Consider the following 22,415-nt stretch of genomic DNA (forward strand, 5'->3'; position numbering starts at 1 on the left):
CTTTATCCACAGTATTCAAAATGCCCAAATTTCTCCATCTGTTGTAACCAATGGTTCCAGGTGTGGATGGTGTGGTGCCGGCTGGGGGACAACCTGTGTTTTCTTGGTGTTAATTGTCAGGCCAAAATTAGCACAAGCAGCAGAGAATGGATCCATACTCTGTTGCATCTCAGCCTCAGAGGCTGCATTGAGTGCGCAAGCATCTCTGAGCAAAAAGTTATGCTCCAGCTCTCCTTTTGATGTAGCCTTGGCTTGTAGCCTTTTCAAGCCTCTTCTGTGAAGGAGCTGACCTTGATGCTGTTTTCATCCTTGTTGAAGGTGTCCAACAACACAGCTGAAAAGATCATGCTAAAAAGCATGGGAGCAAGGGCACAGCCCCGCTTCACTCCATCGGTGACTGGGAAAGTGAGAGTATCACCTGTGATCCAGAACCTGTGCATGCACTGGCATGAAACTGGGGTACAATACTCATGCACTTCTCCAGGCAGCGAGATTTTGCCATCATCTTTCACAAGCTTTCGTGACTGACGGTATTTAGTGGGAGCCCCTGAGAGTCACTGAGGTCACACGGTTGGACCTCTTGAACCTTAGGAAGATAAATTTGACAGCTCATGGACTGGAGTAGGGAGAAACTTTATGTAGAGAACAACTAAGGCAATAGCCCAAGTGATGGGGGATGAGTGGCAGCTGAGTGGGCAGCAAGGGCCTTTATGAAAGATGTTGGGAACTAGGATTAGGTGAGGGTAAGACTTGGCAGCAGATTGGATGTGGGGACAGTGCTGGAGTGGAGGCAAGGATGACTCTGGGGTTGCACGCTCAGATGATTGGGAAGATGGTGGTGCCCAGGACAGGGAAACTGGGGAGAGGAAAGGATTGGGGGGGGTGACTTCTGTTTTGGCCATGGTGGATTTAAGATGTCTATAGGACATGCAGTTCCAGTTCAAAAGGTAGTTGATCATGTGAGACTGGAGATCAGGAGAGAGGTTAGGGCTTGATAAAGAGATCTGAGAACCAACAGCATAGAGATAATTAAAGCCATGGGAATTGATGAGATCACCACATGATACAACACAGGGGGAGAAGAGGGTCCACAGTTTGCACGCAAGATCTGGTTGAAAATCCAGGAAAGGAGATGGAGGTGTGGTCAGACAGGCAGAAGGAGAATGAGGAAAGAGGTGCGTCAACACCCAAGACATTTTCCTTCCTTCATCAATGACTTCAGTGCCTGGTTTCATAGTCTTTCCACTTCAACTCCTGTTCTCATACTAAGGGACTTCAGCATATGTATTTTCACTCCCTTAAACACCCGAGCTTTTCCTGTCCTCAGTTTCCCATGTCCCACGACCTACCTCTCCAACCCATCTCAGCACATCCAGAGACGGTCGCAGCCCTGATCTTGCCATCACCCACAAGTGTTTCACTTCATGTTCATGAACCACAACCATTTTGAACTGATCACTATCTTTCATCGTTGCCTTTTTCCTCTGCTTCCTGTTGAATATTAAGATATGGTTTTCATACCCATCCTCTTACAAGATAAACAACAGATCAGAGACATCAATAATATTTCCTACAATTTGTTCACCCAGATCAGAGAATGGATAGGAAAAACATAACGATTTTGTCCCAAGAAGAAAGAAACCATGATCATGTTGGAGACCCCCCCTCCTCAGAAGGGAGCTCAGGGTCTCCCCCTTTCTGAGGGCATCTATGGCTTTTTTTTTGTCCATGGGTTAGTGTTGTCAGTTTCAATAGTATGATACAGAAGCAAAGGCACTTTAACAACTTGTTATAACAAGTATGGAGGAAATAGCGAAGCATCATAAGATTACAGGATTCCAAACAAGGGTTTGGCAAGGACCAGGATGCCCAGATGTCACCACAAGATAGGGACTCACTATCCTGAGGGAAGTCACGAGGTAGGGTCTTCCATCTGCCAGCTATCTGGGCTCAGCTTAGAGTTCAGTTGGAGGGAATTTTGTTCCTACTAACCCAGGGTTTCATAAAAAATACTTTGGGATAAGAAGGCACCTCCATCAAATCCAGGTGATTCATATATTCGTAACATTCCCAAGCCCTAAATCCCCTTCTTTCTCCTCACTGTGACCTTCCAGGCCAGCACCCCTTCAATGGCTACAATCTTCTTCCTTTGGTGACCCAATTCACTTCTATCCCACCCTTTTTATCTCAGCCAATCAATCAAGAAGCATTTATTAAGTGCAAAGCACCATGCTCTTTAATTGTCGGGGAGCTTTCTCTCATGAGGAGTTGACAGTTGTCTCCTTGTGGTTTCCACCCATTCACCCTGTTTTGGTCCTTTGAGAATGGATAAGGAAAACGCATCTCCTTGCACATGACCACCCCTCAAATCCTTGAAGGTTTCCCCTCCAGCTCCCTCCCCACACCCCAATCCCTTCAACTGATCCCATTGGGGCCCCATTTCTGGTCCCTCACTGTTTTAGCAATTCCAGCTGGCTCACGTCTTTGCTGAGATATGATGCTCAGACCCAGACATAATGCAACCTCCTTCATAAAACTTTAAAGCACTTACCCGGCGTGCAATGGCATTTCCCTCCTTGGTATTACTACAAGCCCTGTCTCTGACACCCAAATTCCATCCTAATTTAGCCCCGGACCTAGGTTAGCAGACTGATTCTGCATTCTGCTCACTGGCCAGTGGGGGGTTTCCTGCACATATCCCACACCCCCCTCCTTACCTGGACGCACACTTCCGGTGTTCTCCCTCTGTCTGAGGCTTTATCTCGGGACCCTCAGGCCCCCCTGAATGTCAGCCTGGGTGCACCTCCCTAGATCATGCCTCATTGGGAGGGCTCCTCTCCACCCACACCCTTGCCTGCAATTGCTTTGAAATGTTGGGTTTTACTTCTACAACCACAGGAATGTGGATTTAGATCAAGAGGAGAGTTTCTGAGGCCATCCGGTCCAACCCCTTTACAGATGAGGGAACTGAGGCTCAGGGGGGTAAGTAACCGGCCCCAAATCTCACTAGGGTTTGAACCTGGGTCCTCTGACTAAATCATGGGCTCTTTCTACTACATTACTGCCTCTCTATCCTCATCCTCCACACTCAAAGCCTGTTTTCAACTTTCTAAGTGACTTTCATCTGTTAACCAGTCCTTGAGTCGCGCCAAAGGAACGAGGTCGGGCTCTCCCCCTTGGGTACACTGCCCCCACTCCCAGTGTGTTGCATGCAGCAGTCACCATCATGACCCCTGGGAGCTTTTTTAGCCTCTGCCTGGGATCCCAGCTGACACCTTCATCTCCCTGAAAGGTTCAGACCCATCAGTGACCTCACTCCCAACAGACACCAGTTAAGCTGTGAGAGGAGACCCTGCCGAGGAAATGTCCCACGGGCTGTGTAGTTATGCCTTTGGTCTTCCAGAGAGGACAAACATGGCCTCACAGATAGGTTGTTCTCTCTGGTCACAAGTCACTAAAACGGATTGTTTGTTCTAGGGCATATCAACTCCACCTTTTTACCGATAATTCTGGGGCTATTTGACTGACGTGCTTGGGGCCCCCGGTTTCGGGGAGGGGCTCTCTCTAGTGATACAAAGTAAGAATACACCTTCCTGGGGAGATGAGCAGTTGCGGTGTAGTATACGATCCTCCGGGCAGCAAGCGGTGGTTGGTCAGTCCGTCCCTGGGCCCACACTTGAAGGCCCTCTGGCTTGGAGGTCCAGTCAGACTTCATGCTCTGCCGGCAATACAGCTTTCGTAACCCCAGGCCACGACGAGGCACCAACCAAAGAGAAGTCGTGGCTGTCGTCAGTGCCGGCCACGGCTCTGAGAAGTGGCCATTTGCCAACACACCCACAAGTCAGAGCAAGTCACAGTTTTCTTTCCACATGCTTTATTCTAGTGAAAATAAAGTTACAAAAGTTGATACAAAACACTCTTTTAAAAAGTCGAGGAAACTTACTGAGGGGAAAAGTCACTAAAGCTCCTGGAATTGATGTAAAAAACATTATAAAAACTTTCTGGGTCATTACCAAGGTTAACTGAGGCAGCCGACTTCCAAAGGCAGTGGTTTGTCTGAAAGGGGGAGAACAGGCTGAGCACTGAGCAGACGCGCCGGGAGGGACCAGGGACTTCACGCCACGGCCTCTCCCTCATTCTGCCCGCCACAGTGCATTCCCATTCACAGAGCACCCTCCGGGAACAGGATTTGGGATTGACAGAAAAGCCCCCAAGTGGGTATCAGGTGCAACACCTTCAATCTAATACACCACGGAGTGAATGACGTGGAAAACCCCAATGAAGTTAGGAGAGATGTCTACACCAAGGCAGCCTCTCCTCTTCTAACTCAGGCCCCGATAGAGACACAGGAAGACAGAAAAAATATGACCTATTCTGCTTTCGGTTAGGATGCTAAAAGGAGGCCCCAGGAGTCACGGAGAAGGAGCTCACTCAGTCACTCTGGTCATGGTTCCGGCCCTGGAGGAGCTCAGCCATCTCTTGGCAAGGTGGACAAAGAGGCCACAGACACTTCCAGTCTAACCCACCCTCAAACAGGAAGCTTCTCGACAATAACGCCAAACAGCTCCACTTTCCAGACTGGGTTATTGGCAAAGCCAAAGGACCAGTGTATTGAACCAGCCTGCTAACCCAAGGCCCACAGTCCCAAGGAGAGGCTTTGACAGGGAGGTGGGTGGGGAAGAGAGCTCCCTGTGATCCAGAAGGGGGTGTGTGTCTGTGTCTGAGAGAGAGGGGGCAGGCGGTAGAGGGCATGAAGGCCTGGAGAGTGGAGGATATTAGGAGGTAAGAATGCACCTCTTCCACCCACCGGCGTCCATGGGCAGAGGAGCCAGGAACCCTCCTTTTACCGCCCGATCAGAACACCTACACTAGGCGTACCCACACCCTCGGGCTGAGCTGGGAACCGACCTCATCTATCAAATCAAGGGGTTCCCTTCGGCAGTCGGAAACCCGTGGACCCCTTCTCTAAAACACGGCTCTAAATGCATGAAATAAAATGCATGGGATCACCAAGGCAGCCCATTCTACTGAAATAAAGTGATGGAAACAGAGACACACCGAGTTCTACGACTCCAGCCAGGTAAAGAGCCCATCTACTGGCCCCTTCCAGATGGAACTCTTAGGAATGAGTATAAGCACCTGGGAGAGAACGTGACCTTAGTGGTCAGAATCCCAGGCAGGGCCCTGGAGACCCAGGCTCAGGCTCTGACCCGGTCGTGCTGTGTGACCTCAGGAAAATCACTGCTCCTCCCTGTGCCTTCCAGGGCATGGCTGGATCCAGCTGGGCTACCTCATGTCAAGGGTGCCTTCTGGACCTCTGCTCCACAGGGGGCTGCTTGGATTGAATGCCAATGACTTAGGGAGAGGCTTTTACTGGGGACTGAGAATTTCCTAACACAGAAAGCTTAGGAGGTTCATCAACACTGTTGGCACTCTGCAGGGTTGGGGATTTCCCATGTATTTTTTTTTCCTTTTTTTTTTTTTTTGGTGGGGCAATGAGGGTTAAGTGACTTGCCCAGGGTCACACAGCTAGTAAGTGTCAAGTGTCTGAGGCCGGATTTGAACTCAGGTTCTCCTGAATCCAGGGCCAGTATTTTATCCACTGTGCCACCTCGCTGCCCCGATTTCCCATGTATTTTAATGTAAAACTAGACAAGATTAGGAACCAAGCCAACAGTTGGGCATACACCCTCCCCCCTCACAGATCTGAAGAAACAGTTTTCAAGCCAAGCAATGCAAAGTCCAAGATGGGACCTGAACAAGAACTCTGCTGACCACGATCACCCCAGTAAAGCTCAGAGGCAGCCGGCTCTCTGTTGGGCCGGTCAGATTGTCTGCCCCCCTCCCATCACCTGCTACGGCACGACCTTGGCAATGATGGATATGGGAAGAATGGGGAGGATTCCACAAAGAAAGATAAGCTGCACTGCATCCTTTGGGGCTTCCGTCTTGGGGGCCTACAAGGTGTTTTTAGGGTTCTCATCCAGTCAACACAGCCCTGGGGCTGCATTAGAATCAATGAGAGAAGTACCAGCAATGGTGAGATCCAGTGAGGGAGGCTGGGCCCAGAGCGGGGCTTCATGGAGGTAGGGGAGGGCTCACAGGTGGGGCAGCTGTACTGGTGATGCAGCAAACGTGAGAGCACCAGGGCAAGATGGGGGCGATGACTGCTTGGGGACGACTGCCGTCCCCTTGGTGGGTGGTGGACCTTCCCAATGGGGCTCGGTCAAGGACGGACGGTTTTACCTTAAGGTCCAGGAACCCCAACTGACCGATGACTAGGTGCTACTTCTCTCTTCTTTTGGTGCTGCCACATGGCTGCTCCCAACCCTGGGCCTGCCCACTGGGGGGGCGCTGGTGAAGGGAAGCTGGCCCAGCCCGATCCCCGTGGCCTGGCGCTCTAGTGTGGACCCTGAGGAGGCAGAGAATCAGAGGATCCCAGAGGCCGAGCTGGAAGCGATCTCTGAAGCCATCCAGCCCAATCCCCACATTTTACAGGTGAGGAAACTGAGGCCAGCAGAGGCTAGAGGATGTGCCCAAGGCCACCTGGGTGGTGTCTCCCCTCAGGTCCTTTGGCTGCCTCCACAATGCCAGCCTGACCCTCATTTTAAGCAGAAAGGAGGAGCCCAAGGCCACCCAGGTTAGGGAAATGGCGGCTTCACTAGGCCTCGAAGCCACGACTTCTCCCACTAACCCAAGGTTGTCCCCCCTCTTAGGAGCCAACTAGAAAAGACTTTTCCCCCAAAGAGAAAATATATTTTGCCCAGAGCGATGTGATACAAAAATACACTAAGCATAAAAAGGAAGTGCCTTTTCCCCCAGGGTCCAATGCCTTTTGTCCTGTGGGTGGAATCCAGCGGGGCAGTTGGTGACTGTTGGTAGCAAGCCCCTTAGGCTGGAGCCCTTCCGAGAACGCCAGGGACCTCTGCCCACAAGACGGCTTCCCCAGGGCCTCCCAGAGTCCCCCCTATGCTAATGGCCTGCTTCATAAGGCAGTTAAGGTTCATTCAAAGTGCATGGAGAAAACAGCCGAAAAAGAACCAAGTAAACCTGAAACCAACAGAGCATGCGCAGTCCTAAACACAAGTGGTTCCCATCCAGCGTGTCAAATGTTGTGGGAAATTTAAAGACAAAAACGCAAAGAGTGGCTCTGAGACCCGCCTCTGCACACAGGGCATTTCTGTTCTGCAAAACCCAAGTGAGTCCAAGTCCCGATCTTCCTAGAACACCCAAGCTCCCAAGCCTCGGGGAACTGGAACTGAAGGTCTCTATTTAGAAATCGTCTAAGGAGTCATGGCAGGGGGGAAGCACCATGCTCCCTCCCTTGAGGGAATCGATGCCCCAAAGCCAAGTCCCATCTGGGTTAGAAATTCCTTTGGTTGCTGGTGGGTGGCTGGTGCCACCTGTGGCTGGTTAGCAGTGGGCTGGGTCCCAGGAGGGGCAGCCTATCAGAGTCACTCCTCCAAGTAGTCCCGCACGCTCGGAACGGAGCAACACAGAGCTTTTTCCTCATCTCCTAATCAGCCCCTCCCCCATAGCGGACACCACACTGGGAAAAGGAGAGATCCTTTTCCCAAACTTGTGAGAGACTAGAAGTCACCCGGCCGTCCAAAAAGACCAAGTTCTGGAGAAGCTGACACTGCTTTTGAGATCTTTTCCCACAGCTCTAAGTCTACCGACGATGGGTGGGACATCTTAAATCCCAGACCCATCCCCACAAATACTGTAAGAAGCGGCTGGGGGGGGGGGGTGAAGGGGGAGCCTGGAACCAGAATTTCTGCCTAAAAAGAAAGCCCATACAGGACAGTGGAGGCCCGCCTCCCCCTCCAACCAGGGAACAAGTGACAGGTGACTTAGAAGAAATAACTGCGGTTAGGTACCCAGGATGCCCCACTAGGAGGAGCAGGAGGGGCCCAGGGCTGCCCCGAGGCAGAGGGTGCAAAGGCTTTGGCCAGTCTGGCTCCAGGCAAGAGGAAGAGGTGTTGGTCCCACTGAGGCACCTTGACTGAACAAGAGGAAGGCGTGGCAGTAGCAAAGGAAGCGACCCTTTAGATCGGGCTGTGCCGGGGGCTGGGGGCCGTCCTCCTGGGGCTGTCTATCTGTCCTTGGAGCCAAGCTTCTCAATCAGCTCCTGAAGAGGCGCCAGCTCCCGGCGGTCGATCAGATTGAACTCCTGGAGGGCGGGGAGAGGAGAAGAGAGAGGGAGAGGGGAGAAGGGGGTGGGGAGAGGGGAGACAGAGCCATCACATCAGTCCACAGTTCTACCTTCGCGGTGGGGCTGAGCCCAGGGGATCTTGACCCTGGCCTGGTGACACCCGTGGGCCAAGCCCTTCAGGCGCACTAAGATGCGGTCATCAAAATCTATCGTTTTAAAGTTCACGGGTCCTAGGTTAAGACCCAGGTAGAGCGTCCCTCGGAGCCAGGAAGACTCAGGTTCAATTTTTCCCGACACACGTCACTGCCCTTGACCTTGGACAAAAGGGTCTCTTAGCCTGGAGAGGGGGAAGCTTTCAGAGAAGGTGGACGCCTACACTGGTGCAGGGTGTTTCCTCATCTGGGAGTTTCCCACAGGAATGCGACCCCAGTCCGATCCCTAACCTCGTCTCTGTGTCCACAGAACTCGCCCGCCCCTTGGTCAGGCGGACTTTCCAAATCCAAAGCCCGGCTGAAGCCCTGTGCACAGTGGGGGGCACCTCCCGCCCCTGTGGAGCCCTGACGCACCTGCACGAAAAAGATGAAGTGCTTGAAGGAGGTGTTGAGGTGAGCCTCCTCCTGCAGCTGCATCACGGCGTCAAAGTGCTGGTAGTAGATGTGTGCGTAGACCCGGAACAGGCGCTTCAGGATGGTCTTGGCCACCGACATGAAGTTCTTGGGGAACGGCACCCCTGGGGCAGAAACACACCTCAGTCAGCTGGTCAGTCAGACTGCCACCTGTCTGCAAAGGAGCCCCCCGTGGGAGGGGCCCAGCTGCCTTCACTGTCCTGATGGGGCTCACTGAACGTGAGTTTGTTTTCCCCCAGGACTGGGGGACACACAGAGAGAGACAGAGAGACAGAGAGAGAGACAGAGAGAGATGGAGAGAGATGGAGAGAGAGAGAGACAGAGAGAGAGGGAGAGACAGAGACAGAGAGACAGAGAGAGATGGAGAGACAGAGACAGAAAGACAGTGAGACAGAGACAGAGAGAGAGAGAGAGAGACAGAGAGACAGTGAGACAGAGACAGAGAGAGAGAGAGAGAGAGACAGAGAGACAGTGAGACAGAGACAGAGAGAGACAGAGAGAGAGATGGAGAGAGAGAGAGACAGAGAGACAGAGAGAGAGACAGAGAGAGAGGGAGAGAGAGACAGAGAGAGATGGAGAGAGAGAGAGACAGAGAGAGATGGAGAGAGAGAGAGACAGAGAGAGAGGGAGAGACAGAGACAGAGAGAGAGGGAGACAGAGAGACAGAGACAGAGAGAGAGAGAGAGAGAGAGAGAGAGACAGAGAGAGAGGGAGAGACAGAGACAGAGAGAGATGGAGAGACAGAGAGAGATGGAGAGAGAGAGAGACAGAGAGAGAGAGACAGAGAGACAGAGAGAGATGGAGAGAGAGAGAGACAGAGAGAGAGGGAGAGACAGAGACAGAGAGAGAGGGAGACAGTGAGGGAGACAGAGAGACAGAGACAGAGAGACAGAGAGAGATGGAGAGACAGAGACAGAAAGACAGTGAGACAGAGACAGAGACAGAGAGGGAGACAGAGAGACAGAGACAGAGAGAGAGACAGAGAGAGACAGAGACAGTGAGACAGAGAGACAGGGAGAGAGACAGAGAGACAGAGACAGAGAGACAGTGAGACAGAGAGAGACAGTGAGACAGACGGAGAGAGACAGAGAGACAGGGAGAGAGACAGTGAGACAGAGACAGAGAGAGACAGTGAGACAGAGAGAGACAGTGAGACAGAGAGAGACAGAGAGACAGTGAGACAGAGAGAGACAAAGAGACAGAGACAGAGAGAGACAGTGAGACAGAGAGAAACAGTGAGACAGAGACAGAGAGACAGTGAGACAGAGAGAGACAGAGAGATAGGGAGAGTGACAGAGACAGAGAGAGACAGTGAGACAGAGACAGAGAGAGACAGAGAGACAGGGAGAGTGACAGAGAAACAGAGAGACAGAGACAGAGGGAGGCTGATGGTGAAGCACGCCCCCACCTCCTCTCCTCCGTGGCAGAGGGGCAGCCCAGGGGTGTCAGAGGAGGCCAATGAGCTGGTATATTTCAGGTCCAGTCACCAAGCACTTGTTAAGTGCCTGCTTTTTATCACTGAAACCAGGCACCGTGCTAGGCACCGGATTGATTCTGTCTGCAACAAGGGAGGGTTGCTCCACTGGGGAAGGGTGCCAGGTGTGTGACATCGATGTGGAGAGAGACTGTCCTCGGTGTTCTGGGCCAGCATAATGATCAGATGCCGCCCCCAGAAGAGACAAGGAGACGTACCTCACTCTACTCCCGGCAGGAGTTAGGGGGACCTATGGGTACAGAGCACTGCATATGCTTTTCAGATCATCCATGTGCTGAACTGATTTTTTTCTCTTCCTTTTTTATTCTTTGTTATAAGGAAAGGTTTGCTGGACAGGGGAAGGGGAGTGGGGGGGGGCTGAGGAATTAAGGTGAAAGAAAAACAAAAGCTTTTAATATCTTTTTAAAAAGAAAAAGCAGCAATAAAACTTTTTTTTAAAAAAGAAAACAATCCTTTGAAAGCAGGAGACCCCAGTGTTTTGGAGAGGAGAAGCTACTTCACACTTCACAGATGTGCAGGGTATAGATGGGGGTCCCAGGGAGCTCCTACAAGGTGAACCTTTGGGACAGAACAAAGAGCCAGTGGCTTCCATGGGGACTCCACAGAGGCCAAGCTGAGACAGCAGAGGGAACATCTGCCAGTCTCTGTCTGTCTTTCACTCATTCGCTCATGCATTCATTCATTACTTGCTGGGTGTTCCCAGGTCAACAGCAGTGATTCCACACCAAGCCTGTCTCCTTCCTTGCCAAAGGCCCAGCAAGCCCTCCTTAAGGGCCTCCCAAGGGCAAGGCACCGGGTGGTGGTCATCAGTCAGTCAGTCAGTCAACAAGTATTTATTAATAGTGTAGGATGTGCCAGGCACGGGCTCGAAGCTCTGACAGGCAAGAGAAGTAGACTGAAGCCAACTTGAGGTGGGGGCACAAGCCGAAATGCCGAGGGGAGGACCTCAAGGGCCCATGGAAGGAGTGTTAATGATGTCTGAGCAAGCTGGAAGGATGTCTGAGGTTGGCAAGTCCAACCTCCCCCCCTCATTTTACAGATGAGTCGACTGAGGCCGGCCTCGTCTGAGGTGCTGGATTCCAAGCCAGGGCTCCGTCCCCTCCCAAGGCCTGTGCTGCCTCTCCAGGGAAGGGCCATGCCCTCCACGTCTGTATTTCCCCCAAAGAGCCAGGCAAACAGGAAGCGCTATAGACACACTGCTTGAATGTCCATGGCAGACGCCACTGGGAAATGGATCACGTGGACAAATATGCCTGTGGGTCTCAGCATCCATCTGTGGAGAGGCCAAGGATGTCCACGAGATAGGAAGAGGCCATGCAGCCGGGCATAGTGAGCTCCAGCCTGGGAGGTAGGCGGCCCTGGGTTCCAGTCTCACCTTGGATACCTAACGAGGCTGTGACATTTCCCAGGGCCAAGCTGGCCATCTCTCCCCTATCACTGGCAAAGGTCCTGGAGCTCTGTGGGGTCCCCACACTCACCGATCTTGGATGGGAAAAGCGTCTCATCGTCCAGCTGGTCCTGAACCCACGTCATCAGGTAGTCGATGTACTTGGGAGCAGAACATTTAACAGGCTTCTTGATGTTGGTGCCGTCCGCCCAGTGGTACTCATATCTGCAGGAGAGACGCTTCCGTGAGAAGGCGGCAAGAAAGCTGTTCCTCCCCAGTCAACGCCATTTAACTCAATTCAACATTTATGAAGCACCTACTATGTGCCATTGGCTATGGCTACGAAGACCCTTTAAAGGGGGAATTGGTGCCTGCTCTCAGGGAGCTTACATTCAGAGGTCTGAAAGCAGAATCCCTTTGGACAAATCAGCATGCAGGGGCCAGCTGGGCTCCAGTTCAGTCTGGGGTGGGAAGAGTTCCTGGAGCCATTCCAGTTTCCCCACCCCCACAAATCCCATTAGCCCAGAATCATCTGCAAAGGACTTTGGGACGCAGAGACTAGAGTAGTGTAAGAAATGAAGCACGGTCCCTCTGGACACAGATCTACTGAGACCACTTAAAAGTCATAGCATCTCTTGGGGCAGCTAGGTGGCGCAGTGGATAGAGCACTGGCCCTGGATTCAGGAGGACCTGAGTTCAAATCCGACCTCAGACCCTTGACACTTACTAGCTGTGTGACCCTGGGCAAGTCATTTAACCCCAACTGCCTCACCAAAAAAAAAAAAGTCACATGTCTATCGTGCAGTCAACAAGCATTTATGAAGCACCTATTATGCGCTAGGTGCTGAGCTGAGAAGGACAAACATGAAAGGCACTGGCAGTCCCCCATGCCAGGAATGCATGCTCTGCTCCCTTCTCCCCCTTAGAATTCCTAGGCCCCTTCAAAGCATTTGAAGCCTTGAGCAGCTCCCAATCTAGCCAGTGATGACAACACTTATGCCCATGAGTATATACAGAATAAAGACATGGCTTTACAACCATACTGTGAGGAAGATATTCTTATCCCCATTCTCCAGATGCAGAAACTGAGACACCAGAAGTCACACAACTGCTAAGTGTCTGAGGGTAGGATTTGAACTCAGGTTTTCCGGACTCCCAGGTAGTGCTCTGCCCAACTGTGGGCTGCTTCTCACTACTCTTCAGACAACCCTTTTACACAGAGTAGCTTTTAAAATAATGTCTATTTTTATTCCCAACTTCACACCAAATAAAACCATATGCTGGTTATTCACCTCAGAGCATGCACCCGGGGGAAGCTCGCACAGGTATTTTACCTTTTCCACACGAAGGAGCTAGGGGATGAATAAATGCCTGTTGACTTGACTCAGAAGCAACTTATTAACAGGGGACACCTGAGACACTCCTTACTCACCCCCAGGCTGCCTTTCTGAGGAGAACCTGAACGAAGTCAACACCAAAGACAGGTCAAGCCAAGCATGACCTAGCCCATGGAGAAATGGCATCCCCTGATGCTGGCCCTGGGACCTAGCCCGGGCTGCTGGAGCAGAATCCTGAATTGCCCAGCCTACAGTGAGCCCCAAACTGAGTCATTACCTCCCCCCTCTTCCCTTCCCTCTTACTGTCAAGGGCCCTGCCATCCTCCCGGGCCCCAGGTTCATGACCTTGGAGTTATCCTAGAGTCCTCACTCTCTCTCATCCCCTATATCCAAAATGGTGCCAAGGTATGTCAGTTTCACCTCTGCCCCATCCCTAGTCAGTTTTACCTCTGTAGCATCCCTGATCTATTTCACCACCACCACCCCCCCCTTGCCCTCTCCCTGGTCTATTTCACCTTTGCCCCATCCCATGTCTATTTCACCTCTGCCCCATCCCTGGTCTATTTCACCTCTGCCCTCTCCCTGGTCTATTTCACCTCTGCCCTCTCCCTGGTCTATTTCACCTCTGCCCTCTCCCTGGTCTATTTCACCTCTGCCCCATCCCTGGTCTATTTCACCTCTGCCCTCTCCCTGGTCTATTTCACCTCTGCCCCATCCCTGGTCAGTTTCACCTCTTGTAGTATCCATCTCTCCAATATACCGCCTTCTCTCCTCTACCACCAGTACAGACCCTCATCCCCTCATGCCTGGACTGCTGCACTCCCTGCTGGGAGTTAGCTTGCCTGAGTCCCTCAGCCCTCCAGTCCATCCTCCATCCAGCCACCGCAGGGATCTTCCTAAGGCACAGGCCTTAATCCACTCTGGGGGCTCCAAGATCAAATATAGGCTCCTCGTCTGGTGTGCCAAGCCCTCCACAACCTGGCTCCTCCTGCCTTCCGGCCCCTTCTACAGTGTTCTGCTTTTTGTACTCTATGATCTTGCCGTTCCTCCCACAGGACATGCCATCTCCCATTACCATGCCTTTGCACAGGCAGTCCCCCATGCTGGGAATGCATGCCCTGCTCCCTTCTCCCCCCTAAAGTTCCTAGGCCCCTTCAAAGCTCAGCTCAGCACCAGCCTGGAGCCTGTCCAGATTGCCCAGCTGTTTGTGCCCCACCCTCCATTACCTTGTCTTTATTTGCTATATATTTGTATTTATACATGGGGGCTTCCCCTATGGAACAGAAGCTGTTGAAGGGAGAGGGCTGGTTCCATTTTGTCTCTGTATTCCCAGGGCCTGGCATATTTCCTTGGCATTAATGGGGAAAGGCACATGAAATGCACCAAGAGGCTGCCAAGGAGTAGACATTTTAGAGTCCTTGGGCATAGAGAGGGTGGAATCAAGGGGACCATCCTTCTCTGGGGAATGCTCTGGATGTGTCTGTAAGTGAGCAGAGGAACGCAGGACCCTGGGGAGCGCCTCTTACCTGGGGCCTGCAGACATCACTGGGCAGCTTGCTTCCGTGCAAAATTCAGTGATGGTCCCATAGAGCATGTTGATCTGATTAAAGAAATCCACAGCTGCGGAAAAAGAAGCAAGGTCTTGCATTAAATGGGGTCCTGTGCTTCCTTAATTCATTACTGTCTGGGTGACCCGGGACAGCTCGATGGTTGTGGGACCCCCATTCCTCCTCTGAAAACTGAGAGGTTTGCATGGGACAGATTCCTGGTTTGAATCTGCACCATGTGAACCTGGGAAGGTCCCATGGCTTCTGAGCCTCGGTGTCCTCATTGAGACAACAGGAATAACGATGCTGGTGACAGGACAGGCCGCCTGGATGGAGAGCTACCTTAGGAAGATCTGGCTTCAAGTCCGTGCCCCCTGAGGGCCCCACAGCCAGTACGTGTCTGAGGCAGGGCCGCCCCCGAAGGGCCAAAACCCAGAGGTGTGCCACAAATGTCCCTCGTGGTCATCATTATTCCCACAGAGATTCCTGCCCAGCTCTCAGCCCTTCATCGCCAAGTGCTCACAAAGCACCTATTGTCGTGTCAGGGACAATGTTGCAAATGTGAGGAAAGAGCAAACAGTGCCTGCCCTCACGGGGCTTTCCCTCTACAAGAGCAGGTCTCTTAAAGGCTCTGCATCCCACCCGCAAAATGAGGGGCCAGACTCGGCTCAGCTACGTTCATGGTCTTAGGGACACCTACAAGGTGGTCTGTGGACACGGAGAACAGAAACAAAACCAAGCTTTGCCGGCTGACAGGCACATAGCCCTCTAGTGTGGCCCACATCGGGCCGTACTTGGAGCCCCTTGGGGGGGGGGCCCTTGTCAGGGGCTGCCCAGCCCCCTGGGGCCCAGATGGAGGAAGGGGGAGGTGCTTCATGGAAGAGGGAAGGTGGCTCCACAGGATGTGATTCCACCCAAACAAACACAAACCCCAGCCCTCGATGATCGGCGGAGTAAACAAAGGGGCCCCCGTGTTGAGATCTCAGCCTACTTCAGAAAGGTCAGCACAGAGGCTGCTGTACCCAGAACTCCCGGGAAGGAAACTCCCTCTACCGGTGCAGGCAGCAACTCCTCTACAACTTGTAATCTTGGCAAGACACTCAGTGCCCCGAGAAGGGAGAAGTGTTGTGATCCGCCTTGGGTCACACGGCCTGCACGTGTCTGAGGCAGGACTTGAACCCGGGTCTTTCAGGACTGAAGGCTGACTCTCTCCAACATGCCACCGCCCCTTTCCAGTTCAAAATTAAAACATTTTAAATAGAAATGAAACCGGGGTAGAGACGGATAAATGAAGAGAAGCAGCAAACGTCATTTGGCGTCATTTTACAGAGAAGGCGATTGAGCTGAAGGAAGCTGCTCAGGGTCCTGGTTAGTAATCAGCAGAGCCTTGATGGTGGCTCCCTATGAAATACAAATGCCCAGACTTTGCTCCAAAGCCCTCTCCAGAGTTGCTCCATCCGCCCCCCTTCACACGCTCAACAGTTCGGCCAAACTGGTCATTCCATCTCAACTGTGCCTTTGCCCAGGCTGTGCCCCATGCCCAGAGTGCCCTCCCTCCTCACCATCCCTAAGGCATAGCTCCCATGCCACCTCCTACAGGAAGCCTTTCTTGATTTCCCCTCATGTTGGTGTTCTTTCTCCTCTCATTTGGGGCAGCTGGGGGGCACCACAGCACACAGAGCGCTGGTCCCAGAGTCAGGAATACTCCTCTTCCTGTCTTGTGTTCAAATACGGCCTCAGACGCCTAACTGTATGACCCTGGGGAAGTCACTTAACCCTGTTTGCCCCAGTTTCCTCATCTGTCAAATGCACTGGAGAAGGAAATGGTAACCACTCCAGCATTTCTGGCAAGAAACCCCCGAATGGGGTCATAGAGAGCGGGTCACTCCTGAAAACTGCGCTGTGATGATGCATCTGTTCAGAGAATGGAAGCTCTCTGAGGACAGGGGCTGCTGTGGTTTGCACTTGCTGCCTGGCCTGGCTCCCCTCCCCAGATAAGCTCGTCACCTCTAATCTCACCTCCCCTGCTATCTGAGGCCTCACTTCCCTCCCCCCTCTCTCCCCTCTGACTGAAGGCCTGGAAGGCGGGGGACCAAGCTCCTCCCCACGCCTTCACAGAGGCAGAGACTGGGCTCAGTTCCCTGTGTTCTGCCCCTCCTGCTCAAGTGCCTTCCAACGCGGAGATCCCACGGTTTTATCAGTCTGAGAAATCCCTCCACCAATGCTGATATCAGCCCGTCGCAGGGACAGGGGTAGGGAACTGCTGGATGAGGACATGACCCGTCTCAGCACAGGTGGTCAGCGTCTCTGCAGCTCAGACCTGGAGAGGGACGTTCAGGGCACCTAAGTCACACAGCCAGCAGCACACGTCAAGGAGAGGATCTGAACCCAGGACCTGAAGGTCTGCTAAGCATTTTATAGACATCCTTTCATTTGAGCCTCCTCAGACCCTTGGAGGGGAGGTCAAAGGTTATAATTCCCATTTTATAGGGGAGAAAACTGAGACTCAGAGTCCAAGTGACTTGTCCAGGGTCACACTGCTGCTAAGTGTCGTGGGTAGGATGTTGAACCCAGGTTTACCTGACTCCCGAGTCCAGCCTCTGTAACCACTTACGGTGCCCCGATGCCTCTCAAGGGATTGTTTCACACTATCTTTGCAGCCCCAGTGCCCACCCAGTGTGTGGCACATGAGAGGGGTTTGATAAATGTTTGCTGCTTGACCGCTACTAGGAAACATTTTTTTTTTCAGAGCAATGAGGGTTAAGTGACTTGCCCAGGGTCACACAGCTAGTAAGTGTCAAGTGTCTGAGGCCGGATTTGAACTCAGGTCCTCCTGAATCCAAGGCCGGTGCTTTGTCTACTGTGCCACCTAGCTGCCCTACTAGGAAACATTTTAAAAACATGGCTTAGTTAGTAAAAAGTTGTCCACATGTTTGGGGCTGGCTAAGAGCCAGAGGCAGGATTAGAACCAAGACCTCCTGCCTCCGAAGGAAGCCAGGGCTCTCTCTCCCAGATCCCCAGAAAGGAGGGTGAAGAGCAGGGCAGGATGCCCCCGGCCAAACAAAGCAGGGCCCCCCAGATGCTTGAGGGAGGAAGGAAGGACAGGTCAGCCTTAGAACAGAGGCGGAGGGAGGAAGAACAGGCGCTGCAGGCGCTTCCTGCCCAGAGTCAGGCACTGAGGACACACCAAAGGACCACGAACCAGAGGAGATGGGGGGGGGGTCTCCCCGAGTCTGGCTCTCAGGCCTGGCCCCTCCTGGGCAGGCTCCCATAAACTTGTCAACTCAGAGTCCACCAATAGCTGGCCACGGCGTCCCTCCCGGAGTTACCAACAAGGGTGAAGGAGGAGGACCACAACGAAGGGCTCCCCCCATCTTGGATGCCCGTTCCAGTTCGGCCTGTTTCTTCTCTCCGTGCCTCCCCCGCCACCCCAGGCCTATGGGAGGCAGCTCTGTGCCTGCCATGAATTACTTCCTCTGACCCCCAGGAAGGAGCCCTTCTGGCTGCGGCCCTTTGGGTCACAGTCCCAGGATCCCAGACGCAGGTGACGTCTTCATCTGCACAAGGATGGGGTTGGACCAGATTACCTCCGAGGTCTCCTTCAGGTCTAAACCCTGGCTTCCCACCAATGTAACCCTGGGCACGTGATTCTCCTTCTCAGGGCCTCACTTTCTTCATCGGTAAAAAGGGGGAGTTCAACCAGTGACTCCTCTGCGGCATCTTCAAGGTCTAAGTGTGATCCCCCTCCTGTGAGCTCCCTTCTAACAAGTTGGGAAGGCAAGAGCAGCGCAGGCAGTGACGCAGAGGGGACGAGATGTGTCATCAGTCACTTATTGTTTACACACCCGGGTCTCTCTCTCTCTCAGCCTGGTAACATACAAAGGGCAGAGTGGTCCCCCACAAAAGAGGAGGAGAACCCTCAGTGGGCAAGGGAAGCCCTGAGCAATCGGTCAGCAGGGGGAGGGCAGAAGTCTGCCCAGAGGAGGAAGAAATGAGGACCAGAGAAGAATGAGGCTCTTCCCCAGAAGGAGGGAGCTTCTGCCTCTCCTGGGGATGATGCCAGGCCTCCACAGGGGCCTTGAGAGGGGGCTCCTGCGGCGATTATCAAAGAAGAAAGAGGCAAATAGCAGGGACGGCTGACTACCTGCTTAGAAACACCAAGGCAGCTGCTGTCCCCCCAATGACCAGAGGCCTGACATCTTCCCAAAGCTTCTCATACAAAGTGCATTCGTTTTTATCACCTTTGCGGTCTCTTATGCCTGACTCCTCTCCACAAGGGATACAGGCATGCTTGCTGCTGTTCCTTTCATCTCCCACCTCCTAACCTTTGTCCTGCCAGTGTTCCCCACACCTGGCAGGTCTCCCTCCTCACCTCTGCCTCTTGGCTTCCCTCAAGATTCAGCTCAGACCCCACCTGTGCAGGAAGCCTTTCCTCTTCCCAAGTGTTAGTGCCTCGAATCTCCTCCCATTCACGCTCTCTATCTGTTCAGACACAGATGTTTTCAGGTTGTTTCCTGCTGTGAGATTAAGAGCCAACAACGCAGCCAGACCAGGGCCCAGAAACCGGTGTCAGGGATTACAAAGTTCTGGGCAAGAAGCCCCAGAGCACAGGTGGCCCCAGGGGATGCTGAAGGAAGAGGCTTCAGGAGGGACAGGAAGATTCAGAAAGTGAACAAACAGCTGGGCCCCAAAATGTCCCTGAGAAGGTGCTAGACTCAGCTCCAAGTAGAACGATGGGCTCCTGCCCAGGGATTCTCGGCCCCTCACCAAGCCTGTCCCAAGTCTCTGCCTGGAGCGACTGAAAGCTGGGAGACCCCAGCCTCCCAAGACCGCCCAGGCTGGAGCTACATCAGAAAATGAGGCGGTGGTCTGGGCAGTCAGAGGAGGCACATGAGTGAGTCGTGAAGTGGCCATGAGAAGAGAGCCGGCAGAGGGCTTCGAGGACCCTCTGAGGCCACGGAGTCCAAGCCCCTTATTAGTTAATGAGCCTGAGGGTGGCTCTGCAGGCATCCTCCCAACAGGTGACCGAGAACACTGTGCCAGAAGGCACAGGCTGGGCCCGAGGGTACAACTGGCAGAAGGGAGACTCGTGTGAGAAAATGCTGGAACCAAAGCATGGAGGGAACATTGACATTAGCAGAAAGAACGCGTCCTGCACCGCTCCCCCCCCCCACACACACAGTCAAAAGTGACAAAATCCAAGCCAGGCCGAGGCCGAGAGCCCCTCCCCCATCCTTGTGGAGGGGGAGGGGGAATGTCACATTGGTCTGACGTGTCCATTGCTTCTGGTGATTGTTCATTTCTCTTCCTCTTTTCCTCTAAAAACAGTATTATTTGTTAAAAGCAACGACTTTCTGGAATGGGGAGGAAATGTGAAAACAAAACATCAAGAACGTTTATTAAGGAAAAAGAGAAACTGCATCACAGACCCTGGCATCTGCCACAAACCACGTGAACTCAAGAAGGACGTGTCGGCGTCTGAGACGCGGGTCCGAGGCCAGCCGGGGACATGGAGCCGCAGTGAAGAGAAAGGGCAATTCTCCAGACACTGGCCCGGCCTCATTCTGTCTCTGCAGAAGCGGAACTGGGAGACACACAGGGAGACGCGTGCCCAGCCAGCTTTAACGTCCTCCGCCTTATTCAAACGGAGAGGACTTGGAGAGGGGACTGCCTGCTGAAGGGAGGACCGGAAAACCTCAGGATGTGCGACCCAGCCGAGGAAGGCCAGGCTTAGGGGATGGGCACGCCGAGATCTGGGGAAGAGATGTCAGAGTTCTGAGAAAGGACAAGTGGGGACCCAGGCCAAGCCAAAACGCCAAGCTGGCCCAGGAGGAAACAGGGATCTGCGCAGCACCACGGACCCCACCCCCCCCCCCGCCCGGGACACTGCTCCATCCTCCTATTATGTCCATTTTACACGCGAGGAAGCTGAGGCAGGCAGAGGGGAAGTCCCCAGGACCTGCCCGGGGTCACAGGGCTGGTGAGAGCCCGAAGCTGCATCTGAGCTCTGGAGCTCTATCCACCGTACGCCAGATTTCCAGGAAGAAGCCCTGGGCTCAGGCCCAGCCTCCTTCGCAGCCTTGCTCTGGGAGTCAAACCCTGCGATTGTGCTAGCGACTGTCGACTGTGGTACCAGCTCTCAGCCTCCACTAAAGCCCTGCTCAGACCGGGAGGCTCCTACCCACCAGGGGAGAGGTGCATTCAGTCAGTCAACAGTCAATGAGCATTTATTTGGCACTTACTGTGTGCCAGGTACAGTGCTGAGCATTGAGAATACAAGTCCAAACAGAAAGCAGTCCCTGGCCTCAAGGACATGACATCCTAAGGCAGCACATACAAGGAAAGGGCGAGGGGTAGAAAGTCCAGGGTACAGACAGGGCCCTTCCAAGTGTGACCTGGGGCAAATCACACTTCCCCTCCCGGGGCCTCAGTCTCCTTTCCTGTGAAAGCCAGAAGGAGCTGGAGAAGGGGTGGGGAGTATGGGAAGGAGGGCAGGCCCAGCGGGGTGGGTACGAGTTACGAGGAGGCAAGCTTGGGGCAGCTTGAAGGAGACCTTCTTAAGCAGGAGAACGGGGCTCCTCTACCATCAGGGGCAGAATGGGGGCTCACGCTTTTAAACACCTATGGGAGAAGCGGCATTTCTGTGGGAGGCGAGCGAGGGAAAGTCAAGATGCCATCCCCCCACCCAGGTTCACAGACCTCCGGGAGTCCCTCCGTGCCCCCTGCACCAGAGAGCCCCAAAGAGGAGTCGGCTCACCCCTTCTGCAGAGGCCTCTCTCTTCCACCCCTGCTGGGGCCGTCCCTCCAAGGGTACCCTCTGTGTGCTCCGGGTGCCCTGGATGGACCCAACCATGGACACGTCGTCTCCCCCATTACAGGGAAGCATGCTTTCCCCCTTTCTTTGTCTTCCTAGCACAAAGCACAGTGTCCGGCAGAGTGACTGCTTAATAAATGCTTGTTTATTGATTGACTGATAGTAGGTTCTCCCTCCTTGAAGATCTTCGAGTAAATGAGGGAAAATAATCTTAAGCAGGCACCCCGTGCCAGGCACAGGGCTGTATGCTGGGACACCACCAGGACAAGCCCGATGGCCCCTGCCCTCCAGGGGCTTACGTTCTGGTAGAGAAGCCGACCCACAGGCAGTCAGAAAGCCAGGGCTGGAGCAGGGAGGCCTGGCTTGGAGCTGGCCAGTATGGAGGCCCATGCGGCCCCCCAGGGTCCTCCCAGCTTGGAAGTGCTGGGCCGCTGGGGACCAGAGAGCAGACGCCTTTGCTCAACACGAGTCCAGGTCCTCTCAGCCCGGGCTGGAACATCCCCCAGTGTTGGAGGAGACCCCACCGATGAAAGGCTGGCTCTTTCAAAGTACAGACCTGTGCACATGACGAGAACCCTTTCTGGGATCACAAACTAAGAAAAGAGTCTGGTACAGATGCTGGGGTCCCCTTCTCCAAAGACCCTCATCTCACAGGTGAGGAAAGTCCAAGAGGCCCGGGTAGGGGAAGGGGTAGGGACTCGGTCAAGCCCACCAGTCAGTTAGACAACAAACTTTAGGGCAGCAAGGCAGTGCAGTGGATGGAGCACTGACCCTGGAATCAGGAGGACCTGAGTTCAAATCTGGCCTTAGACACTTCCATTTGCTAGCTGTGTGACCCCAGGCAAGTCACTTACCCCAATTACCTTAAACATCTGGGATCACCTGCAGTAGCCTCATCTGTATCTCACCACTGGACCCAGGTGACTCTGGGAGTGAGGCTGGTGACCTTGCACAGCCCTCCCTTAAATCTGACTCAGTGCGAGCCGTGACGTCACGCGACGTCACGTGACGTCATGGTCCTCTTCGAGAAGGAAGGACAAACAACAGACCTCTG

The 22,415-nt window shown here is 53.5% G+C and overlaps 1 protein-coding gene across 1 annotated transcript in view; it reads right to left on the reverse strand.

The window, feature by feature from the left end:
- Window positions 1-5,359: 5,359 nt before the first annotated feature.
- Window positions 5,360-22,415, reverse strand: part of MOB1A (MOB kinase activator 1A) — a 28,632-nt gene continuing 11,576 nt past the window's right edge. The window contains exons 3-6 of the mRNA XM_043984730.1: window positions 14,527-14,620; window positions 11,755-11,888; window positions 8,722-8,885; window positions 5,360-8,173 (exon numbers count right to left, since the gene is read on the reverse strand). Of these exons, the coding sequence (XP_043840665.1) occupies window positions 8,096-8,173; window positions 8,722-8,885; window positions 11,755-11,888; window positions 14,527-14,620 (470 nt within the window). The 3' untranslated portion in view covers window positions 5,360-8,095. The remainder of the gene's footprint in view (window positions 8,174-8,721; window positions 8,886-11,754; window positions 11,889-14,526; window positions 14,621-22,415) is intronic.

Source organism: Dromiciops gliroides, chromosome 2 (genome assembly GCF_019393635.1).
Source record: "Dromiciops gliroides isolate mDroGli1 chromosome 2, mDroGli1.pri, whole genome shotgun sequence".
In the NCBI taxonomy this organism is placed as follows: domain Eukaryota; kingdom Metazoa; phylum Chordata; class Mammalia; order Microbiotheria; family Microbiotheriidae; genus Dromiciops; species Dromiciops gliroides.